This window comes from Lagopus muta, chromosome 23 (assembly GCF_023343835.1).
Source record: "Lagopus muta isolate bLagMut1 chromosome 23, bLagMut1 primary, whole genome shotgun sequence".
NCBI lineage: Eukaryota > Metazoa > Chordata > Aves > Galliformes > Phasianidae > Lagopus > Lagopus muta.
This window is the reverse complement of record NC_064455.1, coordinates 246,452-272,868: the sequence shown is the minus strand read 5'-3', so window position 1 is coordinate 272,868 and position 26,417 is coordinate 246,452. Positions and strand designations below refer to the sequence as shown.

Below are 26,417 nucleotides of genomic sequence, written 5' to 3'. Positions count from 1 at the left end.
CCTGCACTCCCATCTCTTGCTGCATGCCCGCTCCTGGCTGCTTCCCCAAGCCCCTGCCTGAGATGGACATGCTGCGGCCAGTTGCTGCTCTGCTGCAGGCAGATGTTAAACTGGAGCCTGCTGGGACAAGAGAAACAATGGGCAGGAGAGGTGTGAGGGAATGCAGCAATCCCTGCCCAACCCCCACCCTCACCAGCCCACCTGCAGGGCATTGCCTAGGGGTAAAAGCCAGCTGGGACTCAGACCAGCAGCACTGCTCTCACCAGGCTTCTTCCCCAGCAAAGCCAGTGTGATGGTGCGCTCCCTCCTCTCCCTTTCTTTCCTCCTTTCTCCCACCCTCCTCCCTCAGCCTGGCACAGGAAGACAGTGAGCAACACTCCTGGCTAAATCACATTAACGATCACAAAACTGTCTCAAACTGGGAGGTGAAAGAACTGACAGCAGACCTCTGGCTCAACAGCTGAGGGCCAACTGAGCACTAGCCTAAACACAAAGCACAGCAACGAGTCAATCATCTTACCACCAAAACAGAGCAGCACAAGCACCTCTTAAGCTCTCCAGCACAGCAGCAGGCTGCAGGACGAGCTCTGCCCTTGAGCAGGGATGCCTCTCAAGGTCACACCTGCAGAGATCCTTTCCACCTCCATGTCAAGACACCTTGCTGATACGGATCCTTAGTAAGCGACTAATAGTTTGGCTTGAGGGGGACCGTCCGGAGCCATCAAGGGACGAAAGGGGGAAAAAGGTATTACCTGTTACATACGAAGTAAGGCAGAACATAAATAAATGGAACAGGGAGCACAAACTAAAGCAAAGAATTTATTCATTTTTTCAATAACCAACAGAAATTGATTTTGCTTGGGTTTGTGTCAGGCACTCAGAACTGTGCCACACGCTACGCACAGGGGTGGATATGGAAATGCATCGTCCCGCGTAGCTACAAATCTGGGAGTCTATACTCTTAGCGAGGAACTGGAATCACCACACATCTGAAGCCCAAAATCATCACAGAGTCAAAGAATCTGGAATTGGGAAACAATCACAGGACCTGAATTAACAGAACTTACGCTCACAGGAGCTAGTAACCTCGTAGCGTCCTCATACAATCCTCCGACTCTAGAATCCTAGACTCTAGTAACCCCATAATAACCCCGCAGGATTGAATCACCACATTTTGTTTCCTCACCCCCACAGCGGGAACCTTTCTATAGAGCATGCTCACAACTGATGCTATCAGTCAGCATCACCCAGCACTCCTTGTGGAACGGGTTATCTACAATATCAAAGCACTGCCAGTTACAAGTGCTCAGAGGTTCTTCCTCAAAAGAGGAATTTTTAATACTGTTTTTCATTCGAATTTGGATACGGGCAGGGAACCAAGGTCCAGAATCTTTATGAAAGGAATCCAATACCACCGTGCCCTTCACAAAACCTCTCCCCTTTGCCGCAACACACGGGAATGGGGAAAGGGAACCTCCATCCTGGTTTTCCACCACCCCTCACGTCAGTCCCGGGGGTACTGGGGACTCTCCTGGAGACACCGGGAGCCTCCAGGACCCTCGCCAGGCCCCAGGCATTTTGGTGCCACAAGCCCACCAGCGCCCAGGGTGTAACCCTGGTGTCCCATAGGGGGTGGTAGCCCAGGCAGGGTGCAGTCTGATGGACCCACGTGGCTCCATGGTGGAGTATCACACGTGCTGCTCCCTGTCCCTGGCTAATGTTCTCCGAGGGGCACACAGAGGTAGCAGCGGGCTGTGGACATGGCCAAGAGGCACTTAGGGTGACAGGATGTAGCCACAGCTCGGGGACAGTGGCCAGGTGCTGGAGACATTTGTACGGCAGGACACAACCACAACGTGGGGACACGAGGGGCAACAAAAGGGACCTTGCTCAGACCACTGGGACAACAGTGCCACGGGTGAACACGCTGCCACCCGCCTAGTGAAAGTCGTGTCCTTGCTGCAGCTGTGCCCCCGAAGGGCTTTATTTGGTGCCACAAACCTCAGACCCCCTAAATAGGGCAAAACCACAGAATTCCGGACCACGCAATTGTCAGGAGCTTCCATTTGGTGACAACGTCCCTGTGAGGCCAAGGTCCCCACAGGCCAGGTGACACCGCTGAGACACTGAGCGATCAGTGGCAGTGCTGTTGATGGGAGCAGCAGCTCAAGGGGACACAGCACTGGAAACGCAGCAACAGCAAGAACGCCATCAGTGACAACCACAACCCCCAAGTCCGCCGGACACAGCACTGGAGGTCAGCGACAGCGACACTGCAACGACGCCAGGAGCTCCCCGCGGCTGCCAACACCGCCCACTGGCGTTCCCACCCTCACGGCTCCCCGCGGAAGTCGGGCAGCAGGCGGCAGGCGGCGACGGTGGCAGCCACGGCGCGCAGGTCACGGTGCACCAGGCACAGGCAGTGCGCGGTGGCAGCTGCCCCAGCTCGGGCTCGGCCCAGGGGCCCCCCCAGGCCTTCCAGCAGCCGCGCAGCCCCACTGAAACCGCGTCCCAGTGCCTCAGCCATCGTGCTCCGCAGTCGCCCCTCGCCCGCCCCCAGCCGCCGCTGCAGTAATGAGGGGCCCCCCCGGGGCACCCCTGGCAGCGGCACTCGGGCCGCACGGTCCTTTTCCTCCTCCTCCTCCTCAGTCTCCGACGCCTCCCCCGGAACCTTCAGCCCCGCTGCGGGGGGCCCGGCCGCGCTCCCCCCCGGTTCCGGCTCCAAGTCGCTCTCCGAGGCCTCGCCCGGCACCAGCGTGGAGGAAAAAGGGGCGGCCACGGTCTGCGAGCGGGGAACAAAAGGGAGGAGGGGAAGTCGGGGGAAGAACGGCCCCATCAGGCACGGAGACCGCCGCCCCTTCTCCCGAGTCCCAGGGCAATACCCCGCATAACAGGCCCGCGCCGCCCCGGCCTCGCGAGACCCCCGCTTCCCCACCCCCTTCCCAGCCCCACGGGCCCCCAGAACGCGTCCCGGCACCCGCAGCTCCAGGAGGACGCCTCGGATTCCCTTCCCAGCCCTACGTGGCCCCCGCGCCCCAATAACGCGCCAGACCCACCGCCCAGCCCCGCGAGGAACCCCGTTTCTCCTCAGCCCCGTACCGCCGGCTCCCCGGGTCACGTGACGCCACGCCTCCACACACCCGTTACCCGGACTCGGGCACGCACGGAGCGGGAACCCCACGTGACCCCGTTCGTCCGCTCGCCCCTCCGCCCGCGCTTTAAGTGACAGCCAGGCCAGCCAATTGGCTCCGCAGAGACGAAGGGGCGGACGGAGCTCTCCCGGAAGAAGGGTTGGGGGGCAGGGTGTGCGGATAACATGAAGATGGGGATTCTTCGTCCCACGACCACCGGGAGGAGACCCTCACCACTCACTGTGCACGCGCGAGGGGGGAAGGGGACCGCGTGCTGGTGGGTACTCGGAATGTAATGAATGCGTATCCGCATCCTGGAAACTACTGATTCTGCATTAGTTCGGCCTCCGTCTGCAGCTTTTTCCTGCCGCTGTGCGAGTTAGGAGCAGGTCCCCCCCTTGCACCCGGCGTCGCAGCCCTGATGAAACGTACCTGCTTTTACAACTGCCTTGCGGTCATAGAGTCTGATCCCACGCGTCAGTGTGCGCCGCTCCTCGGGGCAGCGCGTGCCAGGGCCCTCCTCGGGAACCATTTCTTCCTGCTATGGAACCCACCGAGCGCCCGGGCCGGCGCTCTCCAAATGAACACGCGGTGCTGACAGACTTATTGCGGGCAGGGCGACGAATCCGCTGTTGGGACGGCGGTGCCGGTGCCCAGCGGGCCCATCTGTGTGCGTGGGGGGGAGAGAGGGGCGGCGGGGGGGGGGGCGCAGATGTCACTGAGATATGAAACGTCTCTGCAGAGCTGGAAGGGCAGGAGCTGAGGAGATACGAAGGGCTCCCATCGTGTTCCTGAGTGCCGCTCCTCTTCTGGCCGCACGCTGAGGGCAGGTGGAGGCCGGAACAAAGGGCAGGAGCCGGGGCAGAGAACTGTTTTGCTTCTTCAATCTTCCTGGACGCTGTATTTATTGCTGCACGTCCAAAAGTGCAGCAGTTTCTGGAGTGCCAGGTGGGACCCGATAGGTGACGGTCCTCTCGCCACCAAGCGTCCAGTTGCCAGCAGTGGGTGAGTTCACTGGGACTTTGGGGATGGGAGGTGGCAGCCAGCAAGCCTTCAGTTTCTGCGACTAAATTGGAAGGCTTGGAAGCACGCTACGCTGCGTGGGACATGCACTTGGTGCAGGAAAGGGGATGTCCTTAGCCAAGGTACTGGAAAACTGAAGGAAAACAGATGAAACTGCAGATCCCTCAACAAAAACGTGAGCAGGTAACACTTGATGTGGCAGGTTTGTGGTGCTGGAAATATCCAAATAATTTTCTAGGACGGTTTCTCTGATAAAGCAGATTTTATTTGCAATTGCAATGGCGGGCCTCCTGCAAGCAGGAGAGCCCCGAGAAAGCAGTGCTACATCTTTTATCCCCTATTGCCCGCCGCTGATCTCTTTCTCCCCTGGTTCCTCATTGGCTGAGTACTGCAGGTTCACACTCTTTCGTGACGTTTCACTAATCATACAAACACCGAGTAGACACAAATCTTTGCCGCCCAGATGCAAATGTCTTCATTGGTTAACTGACTTCTAACAATTGCTTTCTTAACAAACAAATTTGGTCGTAACTTTTCGGATGTCAGTTTTACAGCATAAACATGGAAATAGCCTCAATCGTTTAATTACCCCCCCCTAACATTTGTGCCCCTTCACACTGGTCATTGTTCTGGTCATTCACCTGTCCTTGCATAGAGATAAGCTCGGAAGGAGGATAGAGGGGAGTACCTTGGAGCCTGCCTATGGCATCCTAACATTCCCACAAAGTGGGACAGTTCTGCTTTGTGTAAAGGCCCTGACTCCTGGAAAGTTTGTTCAATGTGTTTTGTTTCTGCCCGTCTAATGAACAACCTCACAATCTGTTTCCTAGTTCACAATACTATACCCATATTGTTTAGAACATTCAAAATCTATTGCAGCTTCGTGAGAAAGTATTTGTTAGGTAATTTGGTAACTATGTTTCTAAAATATGTTACTAATATGTATATGGTATTCTTACTTTCCACATCAGCTATTTCTAAGGGTATGTTGCAGCTTAATTCTTTAGATCAATTGCCCTTTTCAATGTTCAGGGCAGAAACAACACTTTCACTTTCCACAGAGGGAAGGTCAGCTTCCCCGTGTTTGTGTGTCAGCCGTCATCCTCCGTACCGGAGAGGCTTTATCTGCTCGTCTTGCTTAATTGCAGCACGTTTCACACGCATGGACAACCTGTGCAATAGCATCCTTGATCCAGACCCCATTTCCATATTGCATCCCTTCCTCAATGGCCGGAGGCGTCATGGGAGCATGGAGCAGGAAATAATTCCCTCTTGGGGTAGTTGAAGCACTATGAAAATCTGCCGGGTGAAGCCGTGCGTGCTCCATCCCCGGAGGTGTTCAGGGTCAGTCTGGATGTGGCTCTGGGCAGCATGACCCCGCGGGTGGCATCTGTGCCCACGGTGGTGGGGCTGGGGTTCTAAGCTCTTTGCTGTCCCTTCCAACCCAAGCCATTCTATGACTCTGCGTTTCTGTGACGTAAGCACCGGCCCCACGCAGCCCTGGTGCAGTGCATCACAAGAGCAGCAGCCCGCGGGGAGCCGCCGCCCGGAATCTCGGAGCCGTGAGGTCACAATGCCCCGTCCTATGACTGTGCTGTGCTGTGCCGCAGGCTTCGCTCTGTGCGACACTCACTGTGGCTGCAGCGGTGGTGTTGGAAGCATGGTGCGAGTGTGGGGGGCCATGGCCCCTGCCCGCCTTGTCCTCTTCCTCCTACTGATGGCCATGTGTTTCCGGGAGACCTGTGCTGCTCCGTGGCGAGCACCGGGAGCAGGTGGGTGGGCAGAGATGGGACCCAAACCGAGCAGCACTGGCGGCAAGAAGTCAGGCTGTGTCCCCACGGCCCTGTGCCACGCTTCCCTGGGGCCTGCCTTCCACGGGGGTGCTGTCGGGCAGGGGGTGAGGGCCAGCGCAGCAGGAGCCGGGCTGGAGCCCGTGGCAGCGCTGCTCCCCAGAGCCGGCTCCAGCCACGCCGGGCCATGGCTCTGCTGCTTGCTGGCTGGAGCACAGCCTTCATCCTGGGAGACGTCCTGGGGAGAGCTGGGAAAAGCGTGAGCATTTCTGCTCCAGGCTCGTGGTACTCGTGGTACCCTAGGTGAATGCCAGCTTCCAACACAGAGCCCCGGCCCACGGCCCAGAGGAAGAGACAGGCGTGCCTTCCTCCAGTGCTTCAGGGTGACCTTCCTGTCCGTTAGAGGCCTCCCAGTAAGAAAGCCCCGGGGGGCTGCATCTTCTTCCACGCGGTCCGTGAGGGATGTGGCACACGGCTTGGGGAGAGCACTGTGTACGCTGCCAGGTGCCAGCCTACACGTCATCCTGGCCACTCCGCAACTTTGGAAATCGTGACCTGAGTCCTTCTGCCATCCCGTTGCACGACCCGCATCCAGTGACCGAGGGAGAAGGAGATCACGCCATGCAATGGGAATTTCTCCCATCTGTTCTTGATTCTAGGTGATGCCCTTGGTGCTCCCTTTGCAAATGATCGTTTGGGTTCGGATTTTGTGCCTGTGCCTGTGGAACAACCCAGAGGTAAGTTGTGAGTGTCTGTTTCCTTGGAGGCAGAAACGTTCATGCTCTCCCAGTTTACTTGGGTGCAATTTGACTTCAGATCCCCTCAAGATCTTCCGAGTCGGTTTGAGCCTTGAGGGGCATGCACAGTCGAGCCATGAGTATTTCTTTACTCGGAGAAGTATGCCACATTTCAGTGGGAAGGTTACCGCTGCCCCTCTTCAGCTGAGAGAGCCCAGACCTTTGTATTTGGGCCGTGGCATTCCCTGGCCCACCGCCAGAGCCTACAGGTCACTCAGGGAAAAGGAGGCCCCACACGTGGGGGAAGCTCTCCTCACCTGTGTCTGATCACACTTGTGCCTGCAGGCCCTGCTGGTGAATCCACAGGAGAGTATCCTGTCTACGAGCCTGAAGGGGATGCTGGAGGTAAGTCAGCAGGCTTCATTTCCTCGGTATTGGATCATATTTGGCTGGGATAGTTCAGCAAGGGTTCCGCTTTTCAGCGGCCAGCGGGTTCTTCTCCCCGAGAAGCGTGGATGGCCGTTGTTTCTTGGGTGCTCCGTGCTGTCAGCGTGGTGTTGCCTTCGTCCCTGTATCTCCGAGGTCTCTCAGCAAGAAAATTTCAAGGGGCTGAGTGTTCTTCCATGAGGTCCCTGAGCATTGTTTCCCGTGGCCTGGAGAAAGTATTTGGAAAGCTGTGGAATACCAGCCAGCAGGTCACCTGGCTGCTCTGCAGCTTTGGAACTTTCCCCCCGTGCCATTAGCTGAGCCCCTTCCTTCACCGCAGCTCGCTAAGGAAGAGAGAGATGGGCACTTGCAATGGCAACGTTTCTCCTCTGTCCTTGCTTACAGCTGTGTCTCCAGGCAGTGGCTTACCAAAGCCTAGGTTTAGTCCAGTTCATGCAGTTGAGTTAAGAGGTGGGCTGAGCTCCAGGAGGGTGTTCCTCTGGGCGGTTGCACACGGGGTTAGTTATGAATGGCGGCGGTGCCCCTGCAAGGCACCCAGGACCTGTTTCCGAGGTGCTCCTGTGTGGAAGGGAGAGAACAGAGTCGTGAAGGAATCCCTGGCTTTAATTGCATCCTGTGTCATTCTGCCTGGAAGGATGTTTAATGGGAGTTGCTGTGTCGTGCGTTTGTTTGCAGATGGGACTGGAGCAGGTGATCCAGGATCCGCTCTGAGCTCTGGGACCGAAACTCTGGCGGATGGCATGGGTAAGTCACGGCTTTGTAATTCCTGCGAGAGCTTTCCTCGCCCATTTCAGTGCCATTTCTTGGCACGATCCCCCGTATGCTCTGCTCTTCAGTGATGCTGCAGTGTGTGAGTGAAAGCTTTCCTGGGTCTTTGGTGGCAGAAGCGCCCCCATGGATGTCTTTGCCCGGTCGTTCGTTTCCTCCTGCGCTGCAGCCCAGCTGGAATGCCAGCGCTGAGTAGTTTGTCTTTACTGACTCTGCTGACTCACCGCTGGTCTCCAAAACTGCATGCACCTGATATTTGACTTCATACATTCTGTACAGGTCCGGAAAGAGCAGAGGATGAACCCGAAAGAGGAAGAAAGTCCCAGGGCTTACCCCGTCTCCTAAAGGAACTGCTGAAGGAAATAGAGAAGGCACCGCGTGGTAGGTATACTTCAGTCTGTTCACCATGAGACCTGGGAAGCTGAGGTCTGATGTTCATGTGTGGACAAGCCGTAGCCTGGATCCGTAGCAGGAAGGGATTGCTCAGGGCCGTGCTGTGGCGGTGTTCCATGTAACGCCTTGCAGACACTGTCAAGCACCAGGGATGGTCTGCTGCCACTTCTGCATCCAGCCAAGACCCAGCGGCAGCTGCTCCCCCAGCACGACCATTACTTGTCAGAGCTGCTTTGTGCAGACGCTGGCACCCAGGCGGCAGCAACTGGCGAGTGCTGTGCTTCTGTTCGTACAAAGCCCTCTGTGCAGCTGAGCCAGTGCAAGGCAGGAGGAGCATCCCGAGCAGGGATGGCTGCCTGTGCTAGCAGTGCTGGAAACGAGCTGGAGATGCTGATTCTGAAGGTGCTTGTGCTGGAGCTTTAATTTCAGCCTGCAGATAGCTAGCTGGCTGTGGTGGTTGGTGACGCTCGCAGCACGTGGTGTGAGGGCCTTGCATAGGAGCTGATTCCTGAGGAGGCATGAGAGGGTCGGCACCCTCCAGTTCCTGGGAGGGCCCAAGTGCCCTCAGGCAACGGAGGGGGTGGCAGTGGATGTGGGGGGCTGGGAGCAGCAGACTTTGGGCGGGCTCAGGGTTGGAGTAGCTCAGTTCCCGATGAGAGCACATCGCATCCAATCCTACTGTCCTGCTTTCTTTCTAAAGGAATTGACCAAGAAACTGAGCAGGATGCACTGCAGGAAGGCAGCCATCCCACCCTGCCGGTCTCGGACAGTGGAACGCAGGCAGCGCCAACAGCTGGCACGCCAGGTAATTTCTGTGCCGCGTAATTCCATCCAGCATCACTAACCGCGTCAGCAACCTTGCACACCAGGTCAGCAGCCAGACCTGAGCGTGTGGGCACAGAGCACGTGTCAAAGAAGCCAGGGATGGCCCTGTGAAAGTGGCTGACCTCAGTGGGGTGTGGAGAGTTGTTCCAGCGGCGTGCCAGAGGAGGGACGTGCAGACCTCTGTGACGCTGCTCAGGTCCCACCACTCGCAGTTCCCCGAGTTGTGAGCCTTGCCCTTTTGCAACAAAGCCACCCGAGGGCGATGAGCGGGGTCCTGTGCGGTAGGAGCCTGCAGGGGTGTTTCTCCCCTGGGCTGGCTCCGGCTGTGCCCTGTGCTGGCTGGAGCCCGACCTCCAGCCTGGGGGGTGTCCTGCGGGAGAGCTCAGGACACGCGCGCTGGGGAAAGCGTGAGGGGTTCTGCTCTGCAGTGCTCCCCACAGACAAAGCCCAGATCCCAGGGCACAGCCCCAGCCCTCGGCCCAGAGGAAGACACGGGTAGTGCCTGTGCAGCCTCTCCGTCCCCAACGAGAGGTGGAAGCGATCCTTCTTGTCCCCCGGTGCTTAGGCACAGAGACAGAGGCACCCGCTAATGAAAATCTCTGGGGTCCATGGAGCACACTGGGAGATCATCTGTAGCAGGTGAAGGGTCCGTGGGACAATTGTCTTGTTTCTTCCAGGGATGAATGCCGGGAAAAGCACAGAGGCTGCTGTTCACCAATCTGCGCGGAAGCGCTACATCGCAGCCGTGGTAATGTTCCCTGCTGCGGTGCTGGCCTGTGGTGCTGTGATATGGATGTGCAAAAAATACTTGTGAGTAGGCTTTTCCCCAAAACACCCGATTGCTGCATTTGGCAATGAAGCATCTGTAGTGCCAGGATCCTGGACGGCCAAATCAGCTGCTGGCAGTGCACTGCCAGGACTTACCAAGTTGCCAAGTCTTTCAAGTTTCCCCTTATTTCCTGTCAGTGAGTAGTGCTTTCTGAAACTCCTTCTCACAGAGTGCGCAAGAGAGAAGAGAGAGCAGCAGAACCGGCTCATGCTGATACCAACTAGGAGAGAGTTCCAACTGGAGACGAGGGCAGAATGGAGCTGGGAGAGGCAACAGAAGAGACTCTTGCCCCATCAAACAGGAATCTCAGCAATAGTTCCGGTCCATTCCGTTCTGCCATCCAAGAGGCCAAAGGTCTTCAAAGTCACCTGGAAGGCCTGGAGCGTGAACTGAGAGCCGTGAAAGAGGTCCACGGGAACAGTCCTGAGTGCTGCTTTCTGTCAGCGGACGGCCCTGAACGTGAGAGCGGGGAATCAGCAGCAGAGCTTTTGTCCTTCATCCCGCACTCTCCAGGACAAGTATCACCAATAATTTGAAGATTCTTAGCTCGCCATAGCTACAATCCTTCTGAGGGTCCTGATGAGGACCCAGAAAGCGAGCTTCCTCCGTCTCAGATGATGAACTGGATGCACCTCAAGATCTTGTCAGACTTCCTGCACTGCTCCATCTGCAAGACTACCCCCTGCTCCACTTGAGGTTCAAGTGGAGGTGTGCAGGACGTGGGTGAGCTCCTACAAAAGCAAAACCAAAACCAAAAACAACCAACTAAACACCCACAATAAAACAAACAAACAAACAAACAAAAAATCCTATGCTGTTCTCTTTCTTGGATAAACGGCTGTTTACGAGGGTGGATAGTGATAGGACGTGGCGGAGTGGTTTTAACTGGAGACAGGGGTGGATTAGGCTTCCTAATGGAGGAAGTTTTTTCACACAGAGGGTGGTGAAACGGTGGAACAGGTTGCCCAAGACGGTTGTGGATGCCCCGTCCCCAGAAGCATTCAAGGCCAGGCTGGATGTGGCTCTGGGCCGCCTGGACTGGTGGTAGCCTGGTTGGTGATCCTATACGTAGCAGGGGGGTTGAAACTAGATGATCACTGTGGTCCTTTTCAACCCAGGCCTTTATATGATTCTATGATTCTATGATGGTATCGGACCTCAGGGAAGTAATGTGAAAGAAACAAGCCTTTGAAATTGAGCTTGGTTTGCTCTGCCCCTCATACACCTGGTAATTGCGTCCCTTGCTTGGCAAATGTCCTTTCTGCGGGGTGTAGACAAGGAAAGGGGAGGAGGAGAATAAAGCAGCCGTTTTGTCCCAGAGCTTTCATTTCACTGGGGTCTCGCCCTATTTTCTGAAACTAAGAGACAACGTGTGGAGGAAGGACAGGGCAAGGTGCAAGGAGGTTTTGGTTTTGGTGCTGACTCCAGCCTGCTGCTTGCTGCTGGGAAAGGCGTGCTTGGCTCCAAGGGAGGATGTACGGTGGTGTATGGGAACTGCTGAGTCACGGCCTGAACCTCTGATTAATCACCTGAGGCGAGCCACGAGTCAGCCAGAGGAGCACAGGTGAAGGCAATTCCTCCTAGACCTATTGAAGAGCTGGCTACCAGAGGGGAAGGATCTTTTCTGGAGATCACCTCTCTTGGTGTTTTGTGGTGAGCTGAGCCGAAGGGTAAGCTCTTCCACTTATTCTCTTTTTGTTATCGTTGTCTACTTTGCCTAACTCTCTTGATTATATTGTGATTATAACATCTTGATATCTATTGATTATACAATTATACTGTGATTATAACATCTTAATATCTATTGATTATACAGGTGGAAAGCCAGCAGCTGGGACATTTGGGATCCCCAGGATTCCCAGCAACAAAGGGCAACAGCCCAAGCAAGAGCTGGGGTGATTTGTTTCTAAACTGCATCCGGTTAAGCCCTGTCCCATTGCATCTGCCCTATGTCTCCCCATTCCCTTTAGGGGAACGCCCCTGAAAAGGCGTTCTCCATTTTGCAGTTTTGTCTGATTTTCTCATCTCCTCAGGGCCTTGCAGCATTGAGAGGAAGGTTTTCCCTCTCTCCTTTCCCTCTGCAAAATCGTTTTAATTGCTGAGTGCCCCCTCATGTTTTGGCACACACCATGCTTAGTTGCATCAAGAGTTAGAAAACGACTTCTTTTTCCTCTCTTGCTGAATTTCCCTGTTTTTTCCCCCTGCTTTGGGGAAAGTCCTTCTGTTGCGGACATGACCCTTTGCAGAGCTGTGACTGCAGTGCCCAGGCTGCAGGAGCAGAAGCATTTCAGGTGCCAAAATGGTTTTCTTTCCTCGTTGTGGTGGAATGGGGTACACAGAGAAGGAGGACTTCCATTCTCGGGGTGGATGTGCACATGGGAAGGCGCACAGGGTGGGCTCCGTCTTGGCCAGTTCAGCCAGCAGCTGTATCCAGCTGGCAGAAAGCAATGCCCCCTGTGCCATGCCACCTTTGCACCACCTGGAACCAACTCAGCCGAGCAGACAGAGCTGCCAGGGTAACAAGCAGCCCTACAGATCTCCATGTGCAGGGTGGTTAAGCATTGTTGGTTTTTCACATTGGCATCCAGAGTTTGAGGCACTGCGTGCTGCCAAGATAGCTGGCTGCTCCACTTGGAGCTGCGTACACCGCAGCACTTTTCCCGTGTTTCTATAGGAATATACCCGGCTTGAGGTATAAGCAAGAGGAGCTGGAAGGTTTAGCTTGTCTTCAGAGCTACATCAGCAGCAGAATAAATGAGGCGTGGTGGGAAGGGTCCTGTGACTGGTGTGCTGTGTGTGATGGATGGCTCTGGGCCCTCCAGGACAGATGAGCAGGGCAGGTGAGATGGAATGGTGCTGCTGTATGTAGCGGTGGGCTTGGCTGGACGGAGCTTGTAGTTGGCAATGACACGGCTGAGACACCCCGGGTCTGGATTAAGGGACAAGGAAATAAAGTGGATGTCAGTGTGGGAGTCTAGTATAATGCACCCGGCTAGGACAGAGATACCAATTAACTATTCTTTAAGGAATTAAGGGATATCTGTGGAACAGCCTCACCTGCCCTGATGGGTGACCAGCTTCCCAGACGGTAAGGAGGGGTACCCACACATCCAAAAGAGCAGGCCCGGGAAATCCTTAAAGCATGTTGGTGGTAACTTCTGGCACATGCACTGAGTGCCAAGTGGGAAGGTGCTGCCTTAAATTTGTTGCTTGTGATCTGAAGGGGTCTAGCAGGTGAGGTGGCACCAGGTGGCTGTCTTGGCTACAATGGTCATGAAGCAGCCCAGTTAAGCTGAAGAACACTGCATTCTACGTCATTCATCTTCTTAGGGAGCCTGGTGCTAAATGATGCGTAGATGATCCAATTTGGGAACAGGGCTTTGTACACAGAAGAGCAGCTCCCTCGCCGCTATCTGTTGAGAGTCAGTCCCCAGCACTGAGGATGCATCAACAGCCCCAGCATAGACTGAAACTGCGAGCAGACAATCCTGCGAAAGCACGTGAAGGTGAAGGGAGAGCTCGTTGTGTTTCTACCTCCTGTTCACATTCCTCACATGATGAAGTGCAAAACCAAGCAAAATAAGAAGGAATTCAATGGGTATTTTATGTACCTGGCTACCATTGATCACATGTGGCAGTAGAAAGAGCAGATGTTTTACTCTTAAGAACTGACGTCGGGTATTCTCCCCTGCACTCCCCTTTCCCTAAACGTTCCTTAAAAAGAAGGGGAAAAAAGACCTGTTCTCATCCTCTGCCCCCTTCCTTCCACCCAACTCGCCTGAAATCACCTTTAAGAGCTCATGTAGATTTCCAGTGTGCTCCTTCTTGCCATTCTCTCTTCTTCTTAAGCCTGCTGGTGATGTTTGGGATGCGCTTGAACACCGGTTCCAGCTCCAGAGCCTAAAGCCACAGCCATAGCACAGGAAGCCAGCACCAGCCCTGGGGCTTAAAGCTACCTCCACCGCCAGGCAGGCTGGCACGGGCCATGGGGCCTAAAGCCAAAGCCTGAGAGGCTAGCACCGACCCCAGGGCCTTAAGCCACAGCCAGGGATGCTGACACCAGCCATGGGGCTTAAAGCCACAGCCACAGCCAGACAGGCTGGTACTAGCCCTAGGGACTAAAGCCACAGCCACAGAAAGAGGCCAAGAACGACCGCGGGGCCAAAAGCCCAAGCCCACGAGGCTGGCACCAGCCCTGGGGACCAGAGACACAGCCCGAGAGGCTGGGACCAGTCCAGGGACTTCACGCCACAGCCCGAGCCCAGAGGCGGACACCAGCCCTGGGGCTGAAGCCCCAGACAGTGAGGTCAGCGCGGCCCACGGCCCAAAGCCCCAGCCCCAGCCCATGAGGCCGGCACCGGCCCTGGGGCATACATTCCTACTGTGCATTCCTACTGGCTCTTACTAGTTCCTGGGACTCCGTTGACCACGATGAGGCCATACTGGTCTTTACTGGTTTTTATTTGGCTGCACAGGAGTCATCTTCACTTCTCCGTTAGTTTACTTCAAATAACCCCATTACCATTCCGTCTTCTTCTTGAATCCCCTTTTCCTCCCGGTGACGTTCAAGATGCGTTTGATCCAACCTTGCAGAAATATTTGCTTGATTCCATTTGTTTTCCCTCCTTTTATCATTACGAAAACAAAGAAACAAGTAAAGAGATTTCGCCGCAGCCTCACATACCCCTTTCCCACCAGTACAGGCAGCTGGAGAGCGCAGAGCTCCAGCAATGACACCTGCAAAGAAATCTGCTTCTTCCCATCTCGTTCATCTCTCTTCCAAATAGTTGGACCAGCATTCAAACATATGTTCTGTGATTGGCAGGACCTGACTTTTGGTGGATGACTGCAACGCTGCCTTGGCTTCCTTGCTCTCTGCACTGCTCGTCAGTGCCCATGGAGAAGTTCTGAGTTGTTTGTGATCCTCAGGGATGGGCAGCAAGTCTCAGTCCTGGTGGGGCGCTGGCCCGCTGTGGTGCCCAGCAAAGTATTCAGCAGCTTTGCTCGATGAATCCCCAGGCAAGTGAAGCTCCTCACCCTGACCGTCAAGTGGGAGAACAAAGTCTTGACCATGCTTCCAGCAGTGGGGCTGATTCCTCAACCCCTTAAGGCTGCTGCAAAAGGAGGTGGGTATCTGTATCCAGCTATCAAGCTGGCATGGGGAGAAAGGGTTGGGAGGACACAGAGCAGGACTCATGGTCATGAGGTTGGAGTGCCTTATGAAGGCACAACATGCTGGTTCTATCTTGCTTACTGATGGGGATGGCCCAGCTGGCATCTTTAGGGCCCCACTTGAGTGCAGGATTTCGAAACATTACTGCTTGCTGGTGCTTTAGTGGGAAGAGCTGCACCCTTCCATGCTCAAAAAAGGCATGTCCAGAGTGCTTCCACCCCAGAGATGCCCATGTAAATAAATCCAGAGTAAGGAGAGCAGGTTTGGAGGGATCCAGGGAGGCAGATTGCTGCAAGGCACTTGATCACACATCTCACATACTCTGTGCATCACTTGTCTTACTCTTCCTCAATGCCTCCTCCGGATGGAGAAGATTTGCTATGACTGCAGTACAGGTTAAGTCATCTTCAGTGGCATCAAAGACAGAGCTAAGGAAGGCTTCTCTCAGGGAAAACAATACTGCACTGCAATAGTGACAAGGTAGGGTAAGTAATATCAATCTCATCAAGTGCGGAGAAGGAGGCAGAAGATGGATAATAGCTTGTTTATGAAGCGATTTAGTGGCAGAACTGGTAAAAGGATGCATTTTGCTGCTAGATTTGTGACCCCGTTTCAAGACGGTTTTGTCTACGACCAGGTTTTGCTGTAGAAACTTTGAGGTTGCTGCTAGCCGGAGACGGAGGTTGGTCCAATGCTGGAGGTGGAAAGGGTTTTAGAAATGTGCCACACACACTAATAGCATGGTGTAGCAGAAGTGCTAAGTCGCAGCCTGAACCAGTGATGGAGCACCTGGTGGAAGGCAGGGCCAACCCAGGGGAGCTCAGCTTCTTGCAGTGCACCTGAGTGACAGAAGGGGGAAGAGCCAGGGTCCATCCCTTCCCAGACTTCAGCTAAGGGTTGGTGGCGGAAATGAGGGCATCCCTTGCTGGAGATCCCTGCCTACCTGATGCCTTCTGAAGGTGAGCAGCTGTCATGGTTTTAAGATTTTTGTTATCAGTATTCCACATCATAACATCATGTAAAGCATGGGGAATTAAAGAGCTAGGGAGGTGGATGGAAGAAGAGCAAGCTGGCTTCTGCTTCCAATTTGCATCTACTTTCATCTTACTAGATGTACAGGAAGGAAGATACACCCCTCCTCGTTATTACTGAGATTTTGCCAACAGAAGATTCCCCTTGCAAAGATTTTGCAGGGAGTGGGTGCATGCATGCTCCCCAACCCTCCCCAGCAGCTGCATTTTCACATAGCAGCAATGTATGGCCAGTTCTGGGACCTGCTCCCTGGGGCTGCTGGTGGGCGATGCCTCGTGCACCGCCACCTGCAATGGCTGCAGAATGCTGCAGATGCATGCAAACCCATGCAAAACTGCATTTTCAAGAGGATTAACTCTTCAATGGCGCAGAAAGGAAAAATGAAGTTGCTTACTGAATCATCCGTGCCGCATCTTGCAGCACGATTTGGAGACCAAAAGCAAAACAGGAGCAGGAAAATGCTTTCAGATTGGCACCAAGATGCCAGCGCAATGTGGGGCTTTGCAAAAGGCGTTTGCAGAGCAGCAATATCTCCTTGCTGCTGCTGCTGCTGGGTTGGGTTTCAGCTTGCAACTGAGCTGAACTGAGGAACTTGCACTGAGGCCGAGTTCCTGCCATTTACCTTCACAGCCCACAACAGCTATTTCCCCATGATATCCCACGCTGGCGATGTCAGGCTGCATTTTGAGGCACTTTGTCCTAACTCTGATAGGAGTCAGCACTGGAAATGGAAAGATTTGTTTGCAGGAATGCAGGGACCCTGTTCATCTGGGGGTTCCAGGACGCAATCTTAAAGGTGTGATTAAAAGAATGCTGGCTCCTCGACTCTAAAATTGTGTTTTTTTTCCCCGCTGTGCTAATGGAGTTATAAAGGGGTTGGGTGGAGGGGGGAGATTTCAAGGCACAAGGCGAATCCCATGTTTTTAGGGCTTTTTGCCCCTACCTTGGCCAGATCCCTGCAATAGGACTGAATCGAGGAATCCTCAGTTCCAAAGAGTTTTTCCCTTTTTCGCAAAGGCGGCCACTCCGGTTGCGTCAGGCCGAGGGCTACACTGTTTTTTTCTGGGATGAGGACAAACTGGTCCAGCCTGTTCTTCCAAAGGCTGCTGGATGGGGAGCGACTTCACCCCAAATGCCCTCAAGATGGGCTTTGGCAGCCCCCTCTAGATCCATCGGCAGCCGTTGGACCTCCAGTAGATGATGTTTGGGGCATCCTCGGAACCTCAGCAACTGCAAAGCGGAGGGGTTACAGCACACCCCGCCTGCACAAAGCACCCAGCACCCCACTCTGCCCCAGGAATGGGGTGGGTGCAGCGTGGGAACCAGAGCGTTTGCATGCACTCACTTGCTGCATTGCATCTGCAAAGTTGCACTTGATGCATGCTGAGTGAGAGGGAGACTCACACACCACGACAAGCACTGGTCACATACTGACAGACATAACATACACATATTCTTTACGTCCCACAAAAATGGGCTGGAATTCTAAGAAATTATTAACATATTGTCCCACGCTCTTGAGCATGCATCCTAAAAATGTGGTGGGGGCCCCGGCGGTCACCGGATGAGAGCCAGTAGTCTACCTCACTGTGAACTTCCAACCTCTTAAGGAGCAGTAACCCCCAAGTCCTTCTCCTCAGGGCTGCTCTCAAAGAGATCTTCCCCCATTTTCTATAAATACCCCGGATGGCCCCGGACCCAAGTGCAGCACCCTGCACTTGGCCTTCTTGAACCTCATTAGGTCTCCATGGGCATGAATCCACTCCAGTTCTGTGAAAAGGATGTTCTCACCATATGGAAAGGCTGTTCTCACGATTCAGGAGACAGATAGAGCAGGGGAGTGGATGCATGGCACCTTAACTCTGAACAGCAAGAAAATCCGGAGAATGGAATGCAGGCAATGCCCACTTCTACCAGTTCAAATCTACTTCAAGACCCAATGCAATGTCTCAGCTAGAAAAAGCATCACCTCAGTTTATCCAACAGGAAGAGCAGCATAGGATTTTTTGTTTGTTTGTTTGTTTGTTTGTTTGTTTTATTGTGGGTGTTTAGTTGGTTGTTTTTGGTTTTGGTTTTGCTTTTGTAGGAGCTCACCCACGTCCTGCACACCTCCACTTGAACCTCAAGTGGAGCAGGGGGTAGTCTTGCAGATGGAGCAGTGCAGGAAGTCTGACAAGATCTTGAGGTGCATCCAGTTCATCATCTGAGACGGAGGAAGCTCGCTTTCTGGGTCCTCATCAGGACCCTCAGAAGGATGGTAGCTATGGCGAGCTAAGAATCTTCAAATTATTGGTGATACTTGTCCTGGAGAGTGCGGGATGAAGGACAAAAGCTCTGCTGCTGATTCCCCGCTCTCACGTTCAGGGCCGTCCGCTGACAGAAAGCAGCACTCAGGACTGTTCCCGTGGACCTCTTTCACGGCTCTCAGTTCACGCTCCAGGCCTTCCAGGTGACTTTGAAGACCTTTGGCCTCTTGGATGGCAGAACGGAATGGACCGGAACTATTGCTGAGATTCCTGTTTGATGGGGCAAGAGTCTCTTCTGTTGCCTCTCCCAGCTCCATTCTGCCCTCGTCTCCAGTTGGAACTCTCTCCTAGTTGGTATCAGCATGAGCCGGTTCTGCTGCTCTCTCTTCTCTCTTGCGCACTCTGTGAGAAGGAGTTTCAGAAAGCACTACTCACTGACAGGAAATAAGGGGAAACTTGAAAGACTTGGCAACTTGGTAAGTCCTGGCAGTGCACTGCCAGCAGCTGATTTGGCCGTCCAGGATCCTGGCACTACAGATGCTTCATTGCCAAATGCAGCAATCGGGTGTTTTGGGGAAAAGCCTACTCACAAGTATTTTTTGCACATCCATATCACAGCACCACAGGCCAGCACCGCAGCAGGGAACATTACCACGGCTGCGATGTAGCGCTTCCGCGCAGATTGGTGAACAGCAGCCTCTGTGCTTTTCCCGGCATTCATCCCTGGAAGAAACAAGACAATTGTCCCACGGACCCTTCACCTGCTACAGATGATCTCCCAGTGTGCTCCATGGACCCCAGAGATTTTCATTAGCGGGTGCCTCTGTCTCTGTGCCTAAGCACCGGGGGACAAGAAGGATCGCTTCCACCTCTCGTTGGGGACGGAGAGGCTGCACAGGCACTAATCGTGTCTTCCTCTGGGCCGAGGGCTGGGGCTGTGCCCTGGGATCTGGGCTTTGTCTGTGGGGAGCACTGCAGAGCAGAACCCCTCACGCTTTCCCCAGCGCGCGTGTCCTGAGCACTCCCGCAGGACACCCCCCAGGCTGGAGGTCGGGCTCCAGCCAGCGCAGGGCACAGCCGGAGCCAGCCCAGGGGAGAAACACCCCTGCAGGCTCCTACCGCACAGGACCCCGCTCATCGCCCTCGGGTGGCTTTGTTGCAAAAGGGCAAGGCTCACAACTCGGGGAACTGCGAGTGGTGGGACCTGAGCAGCGTCACAGAGGTCTGCACGTCCCTCCTCTGGCACGCCGCTGGAACAACTCTCCACACCCCACTGAGGTCAGCCACTTTCACAGGGCCATCCCTGGCTTCTTTGACACGTGCTCTGTGCCCACACGCTCAGGTCTGGCTGCTGACCTGGTGTGCAAGGTTGCTGACGCGGTTAGTGATGCTGGATGGAATTACGCGGCACAGAAATTACCTGGCGTGCCAGCTGTTGGCGCTGCCTGCGTTCCACTGTCCGAGACCGGCAGGGTGGGATGGCTGCCTTCCTGCAGTGCATCCTGCTCAGTTTCTTGGTCAATTCCTTTAGAAAGAAAGCAGGACAGTAGGATTGGATGCGATGTGCTCTCATCGGGAACTGAGCTACTCCAACCCTGAGCCCGCCCAAAGTCTGCTGCTCCCAGCCCCCCACATCCACTGCCACCCCCTCCGTTGCCCAAGGGCACTTGGGCCCTCCCAGGAACTGGAGGGTGCCGACCCTCTCATGCCTCCTCAGGAATCAGCTCCTATGCAAGGCCCTCACACCACGTGCTGCGAGCGTCACCAACCACCACAGCCAGCTAGCTATCTGCAGGCTGAAATTAAAGCTCCAGCACAAGCACCTTCAGAATCAGCATCTCCAGCTCGTTTCCAGCACTGCTAGCACAGGCAGCCATCCCTGCTCGGGATGCTCCTCCTGCCTTGCACTGGCTCAGCTGCACAGAGGGCTTTGTACGAACAGAAGCACAGCACTCGCCAGTTGCTGCCGCCTGGGTGCCAGCGTCTGCACAAAGCAGCTCTGACAAGTAATGGTCGTGCTGGGGGAGCAGCTGCCGCTGGGTCTTGGCTGGATGCAGAAGTGGCAGCAGACCATCCCTGGTGCTTGACAGTGTCTGCAAGGCGTTACATGGAACACCGCCACAGCACGGCCCTGAGCAATCCCTTCCTGCTACGGATCCAGGCTACGGCTTGTCCACACATGAACATCAGACCTCAGCTTCCCAGGTCTCACGGTGAACAGACTGAAGTATACCTACCACGCGGTGCCTTCTCTATTTCCTTCAGCAGTTCCTTTAGGAGACGGGGTAAGCCCTGGGACTTTCTTCCTCTTTCGGGTTCATCCTCTGCTCTTTCCGGACCTGTACAGAATGTATGAAGTCAAATATCAGGTGCATGCAGTTTTGGAGACCAGCGGTGAGTCAGCAGAGTCAGTAAAGACAAACTACTCAGCGCTGGCATTCCAGCTGGGCTGCAGCGCAGGAGGAAACGAACGACCGGGCAAAGACATCCATGGGGGCGCTTCTGCCACCAAAGACCCAGGAAAGCTTTCACTCACACACTGCAGCATCACTGAAGAGCAGAGCATACGGGGGATCGTGCCAAGAAATGGCACTGAAATGGGCGAGGAAAGCTCTCGCAGGAGTTACAAAGCCGTGACTTACCCATGCCATCCGCCAGAGTTTCGGTCCCAGAGCTCAGAGCGGATCCTGGATCACCTGCTCCAGTCCCATCTGCAAACAAACGCACAACACAGCAACTCCCATTAAACATCCTTCCAGGCAGAATGACACAGGATGCAATTAAAGCCAGGGATTCCTTCACGACTCTGTTCTCTCCCTTCCACACAGGAGCACCTCGGAAACAGCTCCTGGGTGCCTTGCAGGGGCACCGCCGCCATTCATAACTAACCCCGTGTGCAACCGCCCAGAGGAACACCCTCCTGGAGCTCAGCCCACCTCTTAACTGCATGAACTGGACTAAACCTAGGCTTTGGTAAGCCACTGCCTGGAGACACAGCTGTAAGCAAGGACAGAGGAGAAACGTTGCCATTGCAAGTGCCCATCTCTCTCTTCCTTAGCGAGCTGCGGTGAAGGAAGGGGCTCAGCTAATGGCACGGGGGGAAAGTTCCAAAGCTGCAGAGCAGCCAGGTGACCTGCTGGCTGGTATTCCACAGCTTTCCAAATACTTTCTCCAGGCCACGGGAAACAATGCTCAGGGACCTCATGGAAGAACACTCAGCCCCTTGAAATTTTCTTGCTGAGAGACCTCGGAGATACAGGGACGAAGGCAACACCACGCTGACAGCACGGAGCACCCAAGAAACAACGGCCATCCACGCTTCTCGGGGAGAAGAACCCGCTGGCCGCTGAAAAGCGGAACCCTTGCTGAACTATCCCAGCCAAATATGATCCAATACCGAGGAAATGAAGCCTGCTGACTTACCTCCAGCATCCCCTTCAGGCTCGTAGACAGGATACTCTCCTGTGGATTCACCAGCAGGGCCTGCAGGCACAAGTGTGATCAGACACAGGTGAAGAGAGCTTCCCCCACGTGTGGGGCCTCCTTTTCCCTGAGTGACCTGTAGGCTCTGGCGGTGGGCCAGGGAATGCCACGGCCCAAATACAAAGGTCTGGGCTCTCTCAGCTGAAGAGGGGCAGCGGTAACCTTCCCACTGAAATGTGGCATACTTCTCCGAGTAAAGAAATACTCATGGCTCGACTGTGCATGCCCCTCAAGGCTCAAACCGACTCGGAAGATCTTGAGGGGATCTGAAGTCAAATTGCACCCAAGTAAACTGGGAGAGCATGAACGTTTCTGCCTCCAAGGAAACAAACACTCACAACTTACCTCTGGGTTGTTCCACAGGCACAGGCACAAAATCCGAACTCAAACGATCATTTGCAAAGGGAGCACCAAGGGCATCACCTAGAATCAAGAACAGATGGGAGAAATTCCCATTGCATGGCGTGATCTCCTTCTCCCTCGGTCACTGGATGCGGGTCGTGCAACGGGATGGCAGAAGGACTCAGGTCACGATTTCCAAAGTTGCGGAGTGGCCAGGATGACGTGTAGGCTGGCACCTGGCAGCGTACACAGTGCTCTCCCCAAGCCGTGTGCCACATCCCTCACGGACCGCGTGGAAGAAGATGCAGCCCCCCGGGGCTTTCTTACTGGGAGGCCTCTAACGGACAGGAAGGTCACCCTGAAGCACTGGAGGAAGGCACGCCTGTCTCTTCCTCTGGGCCGTGGGCCAGGGCTCTGTGATGGAAGCTGGCATTCACCTAGGGTACCACGAGTACCACGAGCCTGGAGCAGAAATGCTCACGCTTTTCCCAGCTCTCCCCAGGACGTCTCCCAGGATGAAGGCTGTGCTCCAGCCAGCAAGCAGCAGAGCCATGGCCCGGCGTGGCTGGAGCCGGCTCTGGGGAGCAGCGCTGCCACGGGCTCCGGCCCGGCTCCTGCTGCGCTGGCCCTCACCCCCTGCCCGACAGCACCCCCGTGGAAGGCAGGCCCCAGGGAAGCATGGCACAGGGCCGTGGGGACACAGCCTGACTTCTTGCCGCCAGTGCTGCTCGGTTTGGGTCCCATCTCTGCCCACCCACCTGCTCCCGGTGCTCGCCACGGAGCAGCACAGGTCTCCCGGAAACACATGGCCATCAGTAGGAGGAAGAGGACAAGGCGGGCAGGGGCCATGGCCCCCCACACTCGCACCATGCTTCCAACACCACCGCTGCAGCCACAGTGAGTGTCGCACAGAGCGAAGCCTGCGGCACAGCACAGCACAGTCATAGGACGGGGCATTGTGACCTCACGGCTCCGAGATTCCGGGCGGCGGCTCCCCGCGGGCTGCTGCTCTTGTGATGCACTGCACCAGGGCTGCGTGGGGCCGGTGCTTACGTCACAGAAACGCAGAGTCATAGAATGGCTTGGGTTGGAAGGGACAGCAAAGAGCTTAGAACCCCAGCCCCACCACCGTGGGCACAGATGCCACCCGCGGGGTCATGCTGCCCAGAGTCCCATCCAGACTGACCCTGAACACCTCCGGGGATGGAGCACGCACGGCTTCACCCGGCAGATTTTCATAGTGCTTCAACTACCCCAAGAGGGAATTATTTCCTGCTCCATGCTCCCATGACGCCTCCGGCCATTGAGGAAGGGATGCAATATGGAAATGGGGTCTGGATCAAGGGTGCTATTGCACAGGTTGTCCATGCGTGTGAAACGTGCTGCAATTAAGCAAGACGAGCAGATAAAGCCTCTCCGGTACGGAGGATGACGGCTGACACACAAACACGGGGAAGCTGACCTTCCCACTGTGGAAAGTGAAAGTGTTGTTTCTGCCCTGAACATTGAAAAGGGCAATTGATCTAAAGAATTAAGCTGCAACATACCCTTAGAAATAGCTGATGTGGAAAGTAAGAATACCATATACATATTAGTAACATATTTTAGAAACATAGTTACCAAATTACCTAACAAATACTTTCTCACGAAGCTGCAATAGATTTTGAATGTTCTAAACAATATGGGTATAGTATTGTGAACTAGGAAACAGATTGTGAGGTTGTTCATTAGACCGGCAGAAAGAAAACACATTGAACAAACTTTCAAGGAGTCAGGGCCTTTACACAAAGCAGAACTGTCCCACTTTGTGGGAATGTTAGGATGCCATAGGCAGGCTCCAAGGTACTCCCCTCTATCCTCCTTCCGAGCTTATCTCTATGCAAGGACAGGTGAATGACCAGAACAATGACCAGTGTGAAGGGGCACAAATGTTAGGGGGGGTAATTAAACGATTGAGGCTATTTCCATGTTTATGCTGTAAAACTGACATCCGAAAAGTTACGACCAAATTTGTTTGTTAAGAAAGCAATTGTTAGAAGTCAGTTAACCAAGGAAGACATTTGCATCTGGGCGGCAAAGATTTGTGTCTACTCGGTGTTTGTATGATTAGTGAAACGTCACAAAAGAGTGTTGTCATGGTTTTATGATTTTTTTGGTCATCAGTATTCCACACCATAACATCATGTAATGCATTGGGGGTGGGGTTTGATATCTGCCGAATGTTCGTCTGTCGGAGAAGAACTACATTTCCCCAGGAGACTTTGCGGTCAGCAAGGGGATATAACTCCAAGCAAGGTCACCTGATCCTTCTTCTTCGTCTGCTCTTCGCTGTCTGCGCTTCGCTATCTGCGCTTCGCCGCCTGCGCTTTGCCATCTGCACTTTGCCGTCTGTACTTCAGTCGCTCAACTGGACTGCACTTCTCACCCCAGCATTGTGGTGAGGTCTATACAGTTCAAACAGACTCTCTCTCTCTCTCTCTCTCTCATTGTATTTTACTAATAGTATATTTAGTAAAATCATTTGTTCCACCTCAGATCAGTGCTGTTGTTTTCAAGTATTTTGGGGTCCCCTGCTTCCCCTTTCCCAGAGGCGCGGATCCGCAGATCCCTCCGCCCTGCTGGTCACGGAACTGGGCCGGACCAGCCCATAAACCGTTGACAAGTGTGAACCTGCAGTACTCAGCCAATGAGGAACCAGGGGAGAAAGAGATCAGCGGCGGGCAATAGGGGATAAAAGATGTAACACTGCTTTCTCGGGGCTCTCCTGCTTGCAGGAGGCCCACCATTGCAATTGCAAATAAAATCTGCTTTATCAGAGAAACCGTCCTAGAAAATTATTTGGATATTTCCAGCACCACAAACCTGCCACATCAAGTGTCACCTGCTCACGTTTTTGTTGAGGGATCTGCAGTTTCATCTGTTTTCCTTCAGTTTTCCAGTACCTTGGCTAAGGACATCCCCTTTCCTGCACCAAGTGCATTTCCCACGCAGCGTAGCGTGCTTCCAAGCCTTCCAATTTAGTCGCAGAAACTGAAGGCTTGCTGGCTGCCACCTCCCATCCCCAAAGTCCCAGTGAACTCACCCACTGCTGGCAACTGGACGCTTGGTGGCGAGAGGACCGTCACCTATCGGGTCCCACCTGGCACTCCAGAAACTGCTGCACTTTTGGACGTGCAGCAATAAATACAGCGTCCAGGAAGATTGAAGAAGCAAAACAGTTCTCTGCCCCGGCTCCTGCCCTTTGTTCCGGCCTCCACCTGCCCTCAGCGTGCGGCCAGAAGAGGAGCGGCACTCAGGAACACGATGGGAGCCCTTCGTATCTCCTCAGCTCCTGCCCTTCCAGCTCTGCAGAGACGTTTCATATCTCAGTGACATCTGCGCCCCCCCCCCGCCGCCCCTCTCTCCCCCCCACGCACACAGATGGGCCCGCTGGGCACCGGCACCGCCGTCCCAACAGCGGATTCGTCGCCCTGCCCGCAATAAGTCTGTCAGCACCGCGTGTTCATTTGGAGAGCGCCGGCCCGGGCGCTCGGTGGGTTCCATAGCAAGAAGAAATGGTTCCCGAGGAGGGCCCTGGCGCGCTGCCCCGAGGAGCGGCGCACACTGACGCGTGGGATCAGACTCTATGACCGCAAGGCAGTTGTAAAAGCAGGTACGTTTCATCAGGGCTGCGACGCCGGGTGCAAGGGGGGGACCTGCTCCTAACTCGCACAGCGGCAGGAAAAAGCTGCAGACGGAGGCCGAACTAATGCAGAATCAGTAGTTTCCAGGATGCGGATACGCATTCATTACATTCCGAGTACCCACCAGCACGCGGTCCCCTTCCCCCCTCGCGCGTGCACAGTGAGTGGTGAGGGTCTCCTCCCGGTGGTCGTGGGACGAAGAATCCCCATCTTCATGTTATCCGCACGCCCTGCCCCCCGACCCTTCTTCCGGGAGAGCTCCATCCGCCCCTTCGTCTCTGCGGAGCCAATTGGCTGGCCTGGCTGTCACTTAAAGCGCGGGCGGAGGGGCGAGCGGACGAACGGGGTCACGTGGGGTTCCCGCTCCGTGCGTGCCCGAGTCCGGGTAACGGGTGTGTGGAGGCGTGGCGTCACGTGACCCGGGGAGCCGGCGGTACGGGGCTGAGGAGAAACGGGGTTCCTCGCGGGGCTGGGCGGTGGGTCTGGCGCGTTATTGGGGCGCGGGGGCCACGTAG

The 26,417-nt window shown here is 54.9% G+C and overlaps 3 protein-coding genes and 1 long non-coding RNA gene across 25 annotated transcripts in view; 1 reads left to right on the top strand and 3 right to left on the bottom strand.

The window, feature by feature from the left end:
* LOC125703823 (uncharacterized) overlaps window positions 1-3,804 on the bottom strand; it is a 41,966-nt gene extending 38,162 nt beyond the window's left edge. For 5 of the 6 annotated variants that reach the window (XR_007380970.1, XM_048968850.1, XM_048968849.1 and 2 more), the window contains exon 1: window positions 1-470. Coding sequence is in view for 5 of the 6 variants with exons in the window: in XM_048968850.1 (XP_048824807.1) it covers window positions 1-212 (212 nt within the window). In the remaining variant the exon portion in view is untranslated. Of the gene's footprint in view, window positions 471-3,563 lie in introns of those variants that run through there. The other variant, XM_048968859.1, reaches the window with a different exon arrangement.
* LOC125703821 (uncharacterized) overlaps window positions 1-26,417 on the top strand; it is a 64,692-nt gene that overhangs the window by 24,551 nt on the left and 13,724 nt on the right. Inside the window, exons 1-8 of one of the 17 annotated variants that reach the window (XM_048968838.1) lie at window positions 3,295-3,408; window positions 3,874-4,136; window positions 6,604-6,681; window positions 7,027-7,872; window positions 8,176-8,277; window positions 8,990-9,094; window positions 9,792-9,924; window positions 10,113-11,177. The exons of 3 other annotated variants lie outside the window; for them this stretch is intronic. In XM_048968838.1, coding sequence (XP_048824795.1) covers window positions 7,467-7,872; window positions 8,176-8,277; window positions 8,990-9,094; window positions 9,792-9,924; window positions 10,113-10,167 — 801 coding nt within the window. In that variant the 5' untranslated portion in view covers window positions 3,295-3,408; window positions 3,874-4,136; window positions 6,604-6,681; window positions 7,027-7,466 and the 3' untranslated portion in view covers window positions 10,168-11,177. Of the gene's footprint in view, window positions 1-3,294; window positions 3,409-3,873; window positions 4,137-5,330; window positions 5,499-5,652; window positions 8,278-8,989; window positions 9,095-9,791; window positions 9,925-10,112; window positions 11,178-26,417 lie in introns of those variants that run through there. 13 more of the 17 variants (XM_048968819.1, XM_048968839.1, XM_048968817.1 and 10 more) reach the window with 13 other exon arrangements.
* Window positions 806-2,987, bottom strand: LOC125703826 (biogenesis of lysosome-related organelles complex 1 subunit 3-like). Its single transcript, XM_048968861.1, has one exon. It carries the CDS (start codon window positions 2,834-2,836, stop codon window positions 2,333-2,335), a length of 504 nt encoding a protein of 167 aa, XP_048824818.1. The 5' UTR covers window positions 2,837-2,987; the 3' UTR covers window positions 806-2,332.
* LOC125703828 (uncharacterized) lies at window positions 14,282-21,879 on the bottom strand. The gene is made up of 5 exons (XR_007380972.1): window positions 21,818-21,879; window positions 21,037-21,105; window positions 20,632-20,733; window positions 19,815-19,919; window positions 14,282-19,117 (listed from the first exon to the last, which is right to left on the bottom strand). It is a non-coding gene; the product is annotated as an uncharacterized LOC125703828 (long non-coding RNA).

Bases quoted from the DNA above. Each gene is read 5' to 3' on its own strand.
- LOC125703826 (XM_048968861.1), bottom strand. From the start codon at position 2,836: ATGGGGCCGTTCTTCCCCCGACTTCCCCTCCTCCCTTTTGTTCCCCGC.